Here is a 14,507-nt window from a genome sequence, read left to right on the forward strand (position 1 = left end):
GTCAATTCTTTGTCACTAAACGTAAAAAAATATTAAAAAAATCATCCGCTTTCCAGAGCTTGTAAGAAGTTTCCCACCACTACATCCCTAAAATATGACTAACAAATAAAAGTCGACAGTGTTGAATTCTTGGGATTACAGCTTGATAATAAACTGAAGTGGGAGGAGAACACCAGAGAACTGCTAAAGCATCTAACCAGACCTCTACTTGCAATGTGAAGGTTATCAGAAATAGGTGGTATAAAAACAAAAAGCTATCATACTTCGCTCACTTTTCATTTCGTATCATCATATGAGATTATTTTTTGGAATAATGTATCAAGCCAAGTTACAGATTTCCATGTACAAAAATGTGTAATAACAATTATTTGTGGTGTGGACTCAAGAACATCATTCAGAGGCCTATTCAAGAACTTGGTAAACTAACTATTACAATTATTACTTAACAAGTTGAATGCCACATGCACGACGTAGTCGTTTCACGGACAGGTCATAGTGTTAAGTACTAAGCTCTGCTGTGGCCACCAGCCTGCACACGACACCAGGAGTAAAGCTCTGCTGTGGACTTGTGGCAAGCAGGGAATTAATGGAATATATCATTAAAATATGTATCTCTTTTTCAAAGCAATAGCCCAGATCATGTGATCCATATTAGAAGTAATAATAATTTCACAAAAGATCAAAGTCACATTTCAATGTTCTGTGGCAAGTTTGCTATTACTTTTCAAATGAAAACAGGTTTAGATTTTTTTTTTTTTTTTACCTATTATGCAACTATGAGGTCCGTTTCACTTCAGATCTGTGGTAAGCACATTAGCATAACTGTTCCTCTCAGTAAATATTTAATGTGTATTCTTGTTTTCTCATATGTTCTATATCCTGCAAAATCTGATGTGGATTTTCCACTGATTGTATAATGTAAACAGAATATTTGATGCAAAAAAAAAGAAGAAAATATGAAATGATCGTATGGCATTTATTGGCCAGGATATCCCCTTCGTGGTTCGGCCGCCATATTGCAAGTCTTTTTAGTTGATGCCACTTTGGTGACTTGTGTGTCAATGATGATGAAGGGCACATAACACCCAGTCCAGTGCTGGGAATCGAACCCGAGCTCCCTTGCGTGGTAAGTGGTAACGTTACCGCTGCGCTACAGAGGCGGACTTCGATTCCCAAAGTTGCATGTTCTGAGAGTGCTTTAAATTTTAGGAGATTCAATGACTCAGATTTTGGCTGGTGTTAGTTTCTAAGCTAATTGTAATGAAACTTGAATATTGCTAATATGGCATGTATATAAGTAATGAAAGTATTTAGAAAATCGAAAGATTTATTTGTAATTTAAAGTCAGCTGGATGACAATAACATAGCTTTAAGATTTTGCATTCAAAATCCATTCGATTTGCTTTAAAACCGAAAAAAATTAATGTATAATATATCACGTGGGAAACGTAGTGCAAAGTTTACTGTCTTATGGATGATACAGGAAAAAATCTTGAAGTGACTAGCAGAGGTGGAGGAGCTAGGGAAGTTTACTCCAGTGAGGAAGTTGTTCTAGTTCCTCCAGCAGACAGACAAGATAGCACGTGAGATGATGCTAGCTGTGACAAAGAAGAAGAGACAGATTTCATGAAATTAGGGAAGTGAGTGCTATCCCAAGAAGCTGAAGGCAGGACAATTGAACACAAAGCTGCTGGACATACTGAACAACACAATATTTTGGACATTTGTGATGTAAGTATATGAAATGTAAATGAAATAACAAATACTGTTTATGAGCCAATGCTAAAATTTATACAGGATGTATCAAAAAGAATGGCGCATACTTACACGGCTGAAAGTACATGATAATAGAAGCACAAATGTCCCAGTAAATATGGGTCCGCAAGCAAGCCGCTTGCGAGATAATCACAACTGTATGGTTCCACGCCGCCACTGATGGCATTGTTTGTAACATCATCCGGTTTCCCCATTGCGTACTTCAGGCCGTCTTAAATTTGCTGTTTACACAACAGAACACTGCCGAAAGACGGAGTTGGAATCACACCATACACGCAGAATGTACAGGACAGATACAGTACACAGTCTCAAAGGGTATCACTCGCGTCTGAGGAGTGCCATGTGTGCTGTGTTGTAGTTACAATGGAACGGTACAGTAACAAAGAGTATGCAGATGTACATTTCATTTACGGTAGGGCTAATGGCAATACACGGGAGGCTACACACTTGTACCAAGAAACATATCCTGATCGAAGACATCCCAAAAGTCGTACATTTACAAGGGTCCATTAGCACCTGAGAGAACACGGGGGTTTTGCACATGGCAGAGCAGGAGGTAGGCCTGCTCGCATTGCACCTGAGATTGAGGATAGAGGATAGAGTGTTGGAAGCAGTACAGCACTCTCCCCGAAACTTAATGAGAATTGCCACACAAGTGCCTGTACTAAGCCACAGTAGTGTATGGAGAATTATAAATCGCAATTTACTGTATCCTACTGGCCTCCAATGAGTTCAATGTCTCAATGATATGGACTTTGTTCCTACAGTGATGTTTTGCCAATGCCTGCAACACCAGCCTGTACTCGACCCTCGCTTCGCGTGAAACATTTTATTTACAGATGAAGCAGGATTCACATGCGATGGTGTGTGTTTAACTATCATAATACACAGTTGCGGTGCGAAATAAACTCACAGGCTGTTCATGAGTCACGAGATCAGCAACATTTCTCATTAAACGTGTGGTTGGGGGCACTAGGCGATCAACTCATTGGGCCACATATTCTTCCTCTACAACTTAATGGACGGAGGTACCTTAGCTTTCTGCGGCATCATCTTCCAGTATTGCTTGAGGACGTTCCCCTTCAGCAATGTCAGAGTATGTGGTCCATGCATGATGGAACTCCGGCACATTTTGCTGCGGTGTGAGATGGCATCTAACGCGCAGATATGGCCAAAGATGGATAAGTCGAGGCAGACCTGTATCTTGGCCTCCAATATCACCTGATCTAAATCCTTTGGATTTTTGTGTCTGGGGTCACCTCGAAAGCAAAGTGTACAGCACACCAGCTAACACTGTTGCGGAACTGGAGCAGAGAGCTCTACATGCTTGTCAAGAATTCTGGAATGATCCAGAGGTTTTGGAATTCATTGCAGAGACAAGTGCAGTATTGCATCCAGATGCAAGGAAAACACTTCAAGCACCTGCTTTAACATGTACCCCATACGTGAAATATGAACTCATTGCAATGTACAACCCAATAGTAAAGTCTAAATTTCAAATTAATGTGTACTAACTAGGATGATGTTTACGACATCATCATTGGTGGCTTGGAACCATACAGTCATGATTATCTCTCAAGCGGCTCATTTGCAGACCCGTGTTTACTGGGACATTTGGGCTTCTATTATCGTGTACTTTCTGCCATGTAAATTTGTGCCATCCTTTTTGATACACCCTGTATGCAGTAAGCTAATTCAGAGATGTCTTTGAACTCAAATATAGTTAAACATCAACAGTTGTCCAAATGTTGATGGAAAATAATGCTGCATCTAAAACAAAATTTCTGAAACATAGCCTTTGTCCAATTAAGTGTGGGGTTGTGTTTACCGTGAAACAGGACGGTTCCGTCAGACAGGATTCCTGGGCAGTTTGACTTTATGGCATGTCACAGTTTATGCAAAGTGCCTTCATAGCACTGCATACTTATTGTGGTTTCATGCCCCAGTAACTCTACGAACAAAGGGCCCCTGCAGTCAAAGAAGTGGGTCACTTTGATATTACTTGAACTTGTGTAAACAGCTTTTGATTCATTTAGTGGGAGAGACATGAGATGTTTCCACTTTTGGTTTTGCCATTTGCCCTCAGGCTTGAAATGGTGGCACCATGTTTCATCTCATGACAATACACGATAGAAATTCAGGAAGTGATTCAGACTTGATAACTTCTGTCCCTCAGTTCTATCTATGATTGAAAATTATTATGTCTCCTTTGTTATTTTAATTCATTAACTGAGAGTGTGATAAGTGTGCACAGTAGGATGACCTTCCCCTGCCAAAGCTGTGCAAGTGATCTTTGATGATGGCATGCAGGGGAGACATGGCTAATGCCGACCTGAACACAAATTTCCATCTTGTTTGACTGTCACTTTCCTCAGATAAAGCCACCAACCCACCCCAGCAAATCAGTGGTAATGGCTCGATGGGCCTTTCCTGGATGTAGATCCTCCTGTAATAATGTGCGCCCTTCCAAGAATCTCCTCTGCCACTAGTGCACAAACGTAGGGACGTTCGATGCTCACCACACACAGTGGACACGAGGTGACTAATTTCGGGTACTCCACCACCCTCAGCTACCATGTAACGAGCCACCCCTCTCAGCTCTTTTTTGCTTGCCTCCATGTCAACAGCCAGACCCGCACACTACACCTATCTGCCAACAACCATGGCCATAGCCCAACAACTGTACACAACTGTGATGTGGCACTATGCCATTCCCCTACCACAGCAGTGACAGAATCGAAACCTAACAACTTCGGAGCCATGTGTGATGTGCACTGTGTATAATGGCACATAGCAGTATTCGATTTTGTTTTGACTGCCCCTTGTATCTCTACTGCCATTACAAGGACCAGATTTGAAGCTATACATAGATTTCTCTCACATCTCATTTACTCAGCAGTTGATTCATTTGACAAAGTATGTAAGGTAAAGTTACCAATTGATGATTTACATAAAATGTTCATTGAATTTTCTGAAGCTAAGGGTTCCACGCTCTCTTCGGATGAGGACATGGAACCATACCACTGGTGGTATTCAATAAAAAAAAGTTTATTAGAAAAAAACTGACCAAATTTGGTTTCAAATTTTAGTGCCTTGAAAAGCCAATGGATAATTAGTAAAATTCTCATCTTTCACAGGAATCTGGGATAATTCTGAAAGCGAAATGTTAAGCATTTCAGTCACTCACAAGCTCTGCATCAATTTTGTTCCACAAGGAAGAAAGCAGAATGTTTCTGGACCACTAATACAAGTCTTTGCCTCATCAGTTCCTATGTTACAGCACAATATATTTCTTAATGGTACAATGAAGCACGACCACAAAAAAATATGCTCCACTTAGAAATCTCATCAAAACTCATACAGGGTTTTCTTTACATAGTATAGATTTTATTTTAAAAATTACTCTTCCTAGCTAGAATGATAAGAGTCAGCTGACGGTTGGTGCAGACAGACAAGAAGATGCTTAAAGTCGAACCTATACACAGTGATAGCACTGGAATGGAAAAATTTAGGAAGTGTTTCAGCATTCCGCAGCCAACTACAATTCATCACTCTAAACGTGGTTTTGGAGTAGAAGAACCCTTTGACCCATCGTGAGGCCTCTACATAATTCACATCATGTCAAAGAGGTGGTGCTGCTGGTAGTTCTCCAGATTATGGCAAAATGGAGCTTAGGACAAAACGATGATATTGTAGAGAAACTGGTCATCAGGCATTTCTTACTTAATTTTCATCTGCAGAAATTATTACAGCTCTGAAGACAGGAACACTTAATGCTCTAACGCCGAGATGACTGAGCAATGTATTCTGTGTCAAGGAGCATCTTGTAGTAAATTTGTTTAATTTCATTGTGTGAAGTGCACTGTAGGGTTACAACCTGACAAATGTTTGTATATTTCAAATTAGACTTACAACAATAAAATGCAGTTTTAAAAGAAAAAAGTATTTTCTACATTGGCTAAAATTTACATTTTATTTATTAAAATGTCTCTGTTGTACATTAAATAGTACTAAGTACACTATATACAGCTTCTTACATGTTCACTATTGTACACCACATGACGTATCAAACACAAGGGTAAAAGGCTAAATAAACTGCAGTTTTCAGAATAATAATGAATAAAATGTTCATGCACTAACACAAGCTCCTAAATAAAATATTACTCACAACCACTAAATAAAGTGGGCATTGGGAGTTAAGGTAAACTGAACATAAAGCACACTATTTTCTTAAAAAAATACTATTACTGAACCTTTTTCTTTTGCCTTTATTGGCAACGTACTCTCAGTTGTTTGTTTGTGAGTACTGCAAATGCATAACACCTTTTCATCATTCGTAAAAACAAAGCACAATAATCACAAAACACTTTACAGAAGTTACTGCGAAACATGAACGGTAACTAAGGATTTTTAAACTGTATGCAGTATAAACTCATAAATCAAAAAATAAAATGTAAAAAGAAATCATATGAAGTTGATAGGAAAATGGGCTTCTAAAACATGCAAAGAAATGATCCACAATGTGAACTACAAGTTTGACTTCCATCTCTGCTGACAATGAAAATAAAAAGCAACTGTCGTCAAAACACTTAAAGACCAGTAATGCAGCAATTACTTTACATAAAATGTTTCACTGATATGCAATACTGTTCTTAAGTATACATTATTTGAAAGATCAAAAAGTATTTTGTATTTATAACATTTACAATATTACCATTCAGTGTGCTTTCCCAATAAAAATATAACACCTGGGGGGAAAACTCCACTTGCAGAGCACCTGAAAGTGAGGGGAAGTATGAAATGCGCAGCATTTTACAAATGATAGATATAAATGAAGTCATTAGTATAAAGATGATTAACATAATTACAAACAGATTACAGTAAACCTAATTTCTCAAGCAAGTATTTAATAGCATTGAGAGAATTGTCCAACTGGCTTAAACTGGTTGCTCTTTTGTTCACAGATGAATGACTAGCTGGACACAGTCTTCTACTAGCACTGTAATTAAGGTTAACAGAGCCACCACTAACAGGACCTTGTCTTCTACTAGCACTGTATGTCTTCTTGGCACATCCACCACTAACGGGCCATTTCCTTTCACTAGTATTGCTTGTCTTGCTGGTAGAACCACCACAGGCAGAAGATGGTCTGCGTGAATTAATTTTCTTTTGCTCTTGATAATAGAAATTAAAAAGTCTCTTTGTGTTTATGGACTGAGGATTTCCATGAATCACCTGCAAATGAAATTAAACCATGACAACCATGTGGTCAGCAATACATTAAATACAGTAGTTAAGGAAACTATTTATGGCTCTACCAACAAAACTGGTATCAAACCAAACACAATAATTAAACAATGAAAAATGCAGGATGGAATGTAACAATATAATGAAAAGGAAAGTCGCCAATCACCATACAGCAGAGAAGCTGAGTCGCAGATAGACACAACAAAAAGACTGTCACAACATAAGGTTTTGGCCAATAGGACCTTTGTCAAAAATAGATCTCTCTCTCTCTCTCTCTCTCTCTCTCTCTCTCTCTCTCTCTCTCTCACACACACACACACACACACACACACACACACACACACACACAGACTGCAGCCTCTGGCAGCTGTGTGACTTCACCTGACAGAGGTTGCAGTGTGTGTGTGTGTGTGTGTGTGTGTGTGTGTGTGTGTGTGTGTGTTTCAACAAAGGCCTTGCTGGCCAAAAGCTTATATTGTGACAGCAGGGTGTATACGCAGACAAGGAAAAAAATTCCCAGGTTTCTCCCGGTTAAAAATACACTTTCTCCCAGGTGGAAACATAGTTTTTCCCTGTTAATTGACAGCATATTTTCTCTCGGAACTGTATAACTTATCAATCCTTTGAATGGTTATGGTTTTATACATGGGCGTAGAATTTCCCAGCACTTTAGAAAACTAAACACCTTTTGGAAAGATGTTTGATATGCAGTAACATGTACCCTGCATATTTTTGTATTACGAAAGTATCAATTCGAATTCCACCAAACACCGCGTGTTACTTTTCGAAGCATTGAAATCGAGATTGTGATGCATATTTGTAAGCCAGTCATAGCTCATGTCATGTGATCTCGCCAGCCGACGACAGCGGATAATCAGAGCTTCGGGCAAATGGTATAGTCAGCCAATAGCACCATCACTGTTAAGTAGCGTGAACACACGAACAGGAAAAGTTAAAGGTTTAAATTAATATATATAATGCTGCTACAAGAAAAACAAAGTTTTCAAATATAATAATGGTCTTTTATGCACGTATTACATTTTAACCCATTATATCCCATCGTATGATTTATCATACGCTTTCTCTTCTCAGGCATATTTGTTTTCAGAAGCTCTTTGTCAACAACTGAAATATTTCTTTGATGTTTTATTGTTAGTCTGAAAGTCCATTGTTAAAACTGACAGTAGGAGTGGAGATCAGGATTGTTTACTTCTTGGTGGAAAGCATTTGTTCTAGTGCTACTAACTCCGTTGCTTCTCGTCATGGACAGACGGTAAGTAATTGTAAAATTATGATGTGCAGGTTTATAATTTCGCTCATATTATTACAGATTAGTAATCTGAATACTTAAATGCAATACATAAGCACAAATTGGAAAATGGTACTTTATCTGCTTTGTTGTGGTACAGGCATCTTTACGTATGAAATATCATACAGTGGGCAGTAAGGGTTCATTTTCTTGCAGTTGGTCAGATTTACTTCAGATGTAATTTGGAAAAGGAGAGGGCCTTAGAAGAGGTTCTAAATATCCTGTTCTTGACAGAAGAAGAGAATGAAACTTTTTCTGACATATCTGATACATGTCAAGAGCCTGAATGTGTACTTGTTCCGCCAAATGATGGTGAGGACACTGATAAAGATGATGCAAGTTGATGCAGAAGGACACCCTGTTACTGTTCCTGGTTTGTAGGTGAAGGCTCTGGGACAAACTGCAGTGATAAGATCAGTAAATACTGACGGCCTAGCTGAAAATGCTACATCTTTATCCACTCAAGAGGAAAATCCCTGCTGTTCCAAACCACGATCACGGTTCCGAGTTAGGAAAGCAAGACAATGGATAGGAGAAAGACTAGACTCTTCACAAAAATTTGAGGTATCTTGTGATCCTACACCTGATATAACACATCTCTGCACGGCAAACTCGACTCCAATAGATCTTTTTCGTAAGGTTTTTGCTGCTGATTTGGTTGAGATTCTGATGAGAGACAGTAAAATATGCTGCTCAAAAGGGACACAACATACAAATAAGTCATGATGGCATCTATAAATACATCGCTATTTTGCTGTTATCCGGATATTGTAAGGTCATACATAGATGTATGTACTAGGAGATCAGACATGACACAAACAATGTCCTTGTTTTGAATTCTAGCTCCAGAAATACGTTTGACAAAATTCATAGATTCTTCCATTTCAATGATAATGACAGCATTTAAAAAGAAGATAAAGATTATAAGGTTCGGCCATTAATTTCACATCTAAATAAGAAAATTCAAGACATCACAGAGCCTCTAATGTCAAACTTCTCCTTGGATGAGGCCATGGAGCCTTATTATGGCCAACACTTTGTGAAACAGTTTATAGGAGGCAAGTCAATCCGCTATGGTTTCAAATGGTGGTGTTTAGGTACATCTAATGGATATCTCATCAGATTTGTCATATGTCCTTTATTATTACAATGTCTTACTTTATTCACGTAATGCAGTACAGTTATTTTGTTACTATATGAATTTGTCATGTATACTTGGTGTATAATCCTGCCTCGGGTATGGATGTGTGTGATGTCTTTAGGTTAAATAGTTCTAAGTCTAGGGGACTGATGACCTTATATGTTAAGTCCCATAGTGCTTAGAGCCATTTGAACTTGGTGTATAAATAAATAATGTAACCTTAAAACATATGTAAAATGAACATTACAATACCTGGAAATTGTTATTGTACTTTTCCTTCATTTATTCATGTAATAAATGGTAATCACAAAAAATTCTACATATTACTTGCGGTAAAATTGTGTAAGGAATTCTACCCCTTACTGCCCATCGTATGATACATCATACCTCAATAACTTTACCCTTTACTGCCCATCGTACGATATATAATACGTAAAAAAAAAATTATGAATTTAAGGCCATCATCATAAATTAAAAAAACACCCTAGAATATAATGGATTAAGATGTATCACACAAATGAGCCAGTTAATTTTTTAATAACGACAAAGTGTGATCTTCTGGGCTACAAATTCTTTTAAGTGGCTCGTCCTCAAAGAGCTGATTTTTAAATGACTCCCAGATTCCCAGTGAAGTAGGCATCGACCTGATATTAAGCTTTTAAATGTGGTTTCGGGATGTAAATTTCCTTGGATACCAGTACACTTGAAATGCATCGAACAGTTGAAACTAGCCAATAGTTTGAAATTAAACCCTTTGTTTCAAATATATTGACTGCCTCAGTAGAAAAGATTAATAAAAGAAAATTTCTTCAGCAAAGAGATAAAAATAACTTCATTGTTCTGCATGGCAATTAAGGCTTGACTGCCAGAAAGATGGAAATGAAATGAAATAAAATAAAATCTGAAACTAGTAACGTATTTCAGCCTTCCATAATTATGTGAATGTATTTTAATTCACGATAGCTCCTGGCCAAAGAAATCAATTGTTTTCATTTGATGTGAGTGCAGTAGACAAAGAGGAAACAGCAAAATCACCAAATGTAAACACGGGTCACATGGAGACTACCTGCTTCCCTATTACAACTCAGACTGCTCTGCGTATCAGACCCATATCTACGATATTTCCGAACCGGGGCAATAGTAGATAGTGGCGTCCCTCGAGTGTTTGAGATAGGACGTAAAAAATTTTAAAAAATCGAATTTTCAAAAACATGTTAATTTTGTAGCACACATCTTTCTGAAAACTCTGTTACATAAAACATACGTATCCGAGGGATTGTAAGACATGTTATCTGATTTTAAGTGTGCCAAAGTGCAGCGCCACACCTCTTCACACAGCATTCTTCTATCGCACGTCACAGTATTTCGGTCTGTGGAATTGAAACGTGTATATTTTGTATTGGATGCCATCAAACTATGTTCAGGACAGTGGAAATTAAAATGTCCTATCAGAAAATTTGCACTCTTTATTCCCTATTAGCTAACAACTTGCTGCTTTGTGTGACATAAAATTAAGTATAGGATACATAAAACAACTCAAGAGAAGAGACAAGCAAGACAGTACACATTTCTTCAATCCTTAGCTCCTAGAATTTTTGCTTTCTAATCTTGCTACAGTTTTACATGGCGTGCTTACCTTTCTGAAAAAGGATTTGTTACCTCATCAAAGTTCGTCAAACGCTTTGCTACACGAAAAAATCAAAATGTCGCTGTCTAATACTGAGAAAGCTGTAATTACAAATAGGCACAAGACTGGAGTAGTTTCTCGACCTGATTACCTATATTTTGTCACTGTCTGCGAGATAAAACAAAATAGGCCTTTATAATACTGCAGCAATTGTACACCAAATAAACGAGACTGTTTTGGCAGAAATGGTCATTTTTATAACACGGCAGAATATAATTCACAAAGTATCCATATGAAATGCCTATTAGGCCTGCTACAACCAGCAAGCTTTACATTAGGAAATAGTTTCACACTTCATTCATACCCTCCAGTTTCTCAAGCATGAGATCGAAAAGTAGTAGTGCGATATTTTTATATAAATTTGGAATTTGATGTCCCCGTTTCCTCTCCTTCCTCATTCTAACAAACAATGTTGTTATCACTAATTCTGTATCTATTCCTGCCAATGTCAAAGCTTATTCTGCCAGAATCAGCAGTTTAGTTATACCACGATTATTCTCTGGTTAGGCATTGTTACGTGTTTGTACAACGCGTTTTTGCCCTACTTCCAAAATAGACCTTAAAGCGGCTGCTAGCCGGAGACTGTACAACTGGCCCTTGCTAGTATAGTGATCTGGTCAAAAAATTTACTGTCAAAATTTCATTTTCTTGTACACACTGAGAAGATAATACGTAATCCTTCTTACCTGTTATTCCTGTTGGTCGTTTATTCGTACTCTGGTAGTCTGAATCTATGGATTTCGCTGGTAATCGTAACAACGCTCATCATTCGCAAACCCAATCAACCACATAATCAGACAGTGGTTCGCTTTCTTTCATTCGCCTATACTCTGCTCAGTTCGTATAGCCCCTTTTGTCTGCAGGAAAGTTTATTTCTAGATGTGATGAGGATTCCACTGACAGAGACATCACGTACACTATGCACGCATTCACAAATCAACTAATGATTCACTCAGAAATAAACTTAGAATGTGTTCAACAATGTTCAAAAAGCAACAGGGACACGTTTCAAAGTCATACGAATAATCGATAGACCAACGTGTGCTGGAAGCTTTGCCCTTTGTGAAACAAGGTTTATATGAATTTGACCCGACCCCTCCCCCCCACTCCTAGATCCAGGGCTGCTGCGCAATCTTCTGGAAGAAGATACTACTCAACTGCACATGCGCATGATCCCACTCGTAACAGCTAAAACAAATCTAATGTTAACAGTTGTGACGTCATGTTCATCGGAGGCAATTTGTTGTTACGAAGCATTGCATACGCTTCCTAAAGCCTTTGACACATTTAGCTGTTGGCAGACGCTTGTATGAGCACTGTGTTTTGTTGCTGTATATGGCACATTTCCTTTGCAATTTAAGTTTTATTTTAGTTTTTCTTTCATCCATGTTTTATTGTTGCAGTATTATTCTGCAGTAGCAGGATACAGTAATATCCTTTGTTAGAGTATTGGTTCTTACCAGTCAAAATAACAAAAATTTAACTGAGAACAAAAACAATGAAAAATTCCCGGAATTAAAAAAAATTCCCGGCTTTCTTCCGGTTTTCTCCCAGATGAAAAAATTCCTGGGTTTTTCCCGGATCTCCCGGTTGTCCCGGGTCGTAGACACCCTGGACAGTCTTTTTGTTGTGCCTATATGCGACTCAGCATATCTGCTATATGGTGAGTGGCAAATTTCCTTTTCAAAATATTCAAACATAATAATTAATAGAATATTTTCAGATCATAATTAGAATATCATCATTACAAATAAGAAACAGCAAAGAAGAAGAAACACTCAGACTAAAAATTTGTGCAGAAGCACAGATGTCAAGTACTCTCATTTTTTGAATTACTAACACAGTGAGCCGGTGTGTCCTTAGAAATAATTTGAAGCTGTAAGGTCACATTAAGCACATGGGAACCCTCAAAACATTGAGAAGGATATTATAATGTAGAAGGATATTATAATGTTGGCTAGTTTTATTTATTTTTTTAGTTTCCTACATATATCACAAATTCCGTAACTAACGGATCACACCTCAACATTGTGAAAATGTGAACTGTGGCAGTTTGCTCTACATGGGAGTACAAACTGTGGCAGCCTTCCACCACACAGCTGTCTTAGCAAATCCGTACATCCCTAGCTCACTATGGTTATCTGCTAAGGCAGCAAGTTTCTTCCCCCATGTACACTCCTGGAAATGGAAAAAAGAACACATTGACACCGGTGTGTCAGACCCACCATACTTGCTCCGGACACTGCGAGAGGGCTGTACAAGCAATGATCACACGCACGGCACAGCGGACACACCAGGAACCGCGGTGTTGGCCGTCGAATGGCGCTAGCTGCGCAGCATTTGTGCACCGCCGCCGTCAGTGTCAGCCAGTTTGCCGTGGCATACGGAGCTCCATCGCAGTCTTTAACACTGGTAGCATGCCGCGACAGCGTGGACGTGCACCGTATGTGCAGTTGACGGACTTTGAGCGAGGGCGTATAGTGGGCATGCGGGAGGCCGGGTGGACGTACCGCCGAATTGCTCAACACGTGGGGCGTGAGGTCTCCACAGTACATCGATGTTGTCGCCAGTGGTCGGCGGAAGGTGCACGTGCCCGTCGACCTGGGACCGGACCGCAGCGACGCACGGATGCACGCCAAGACCGTAGGATCCTACGCAGTGCCGTAGGGGACCGCACCGCCACTTCCCAGCAAATTAGGGACACTGTTGCTCCTGGGGTATCGGCGAGGACCATTCGCAACCGTCTCCATGAAGCTGGGCTACGGTCCCGCACACCGTTAGGCCGTCTTCCGCTCATGCCCCAACATCGTGCAGCCCGCCTCCAGTGGTGTCGCGACAGGCGTGAATGGAGGGACGAATGGAGACGTGTCGCCTTCAGCGATGAGAGTCGCTTCTGCCTTGGTGCCAATGATGGTCGTATGCGTGTTTGGCGCCGTGCAGGTGAGCACCACAATCAGGACTGCATACGACCGAGGCACACAGGGCCAACACCCGGCATCATGGTGTGGGGAGCGATCTCCTACACTGGCCGTACACCACTGGTGATCGTCGAGGGGACACTGAATAGTGCACGGTACATCCAAACCGTCATCGAACCCATCGTTCTACCATTCCTAGACCGGCAAGGGAACTTGCTGTTCCAACAGGACAATGCACGTCCGCATGTATCCCGTGCCACCCAACGTGCTCTAGAAGGTGTAAGTCAACTACCCTGGCCAGCAAGATCTCCGGATCTGTCCCCCATTGAGCATGTTTGGGACTGGATGAAGCGTCGTCTCACGCGGTCTGCACCTCCAGCACGAAAGCTGGTCCAACTGAGGTGCCAGGTGGAAATGGCATGGCAAGCC

At 39.8% G+C, this 14,507-nt stretch overlaps 1 protein-coding gene across 1 annotated transcript in view; it reads right to left on the reverse strand.

Annotated features, from left to right (window-relative positions):
- Nucleotides 1-5,740: 5,740 nt before the first annotated feature.
- LOC124711771 (protein abnormal spindle) overlaps nt 5,741-14,507 on the reverse strand; it is a 167,895-nt gene continuing 159,128 nt past the window's right edge. The window contains exon 16 of the mRNA XM_047241986.1: nt 5,741-7,011. Coding sequence (XP_047097942.1) covers nt 6,652-7,011 — 360 coding nt within the window. The 3' untranslated portion in view covers nt 5,741-6,651. The remainder of the gene's footprint in view (nt 7,012-14,507) is intronic.

Source organism: Schistocerca piceifrons, chromosome 8 (assembly GCF_021461385.2).
Source record: "Schistocerca piceifrons isolate TAMUIC-IGC-003096 chromosome 8, iqSchPice1.1, whole genome shotgun sequence".
In the NCBI taxonomy this organism is placed as follows: domain Eukaryota; kingdom Metazoa; phylum Arthropoda; class Insecta; order Orthoptera; family Acrididae; genus Schistocerca; species Schistocerca piceifrons.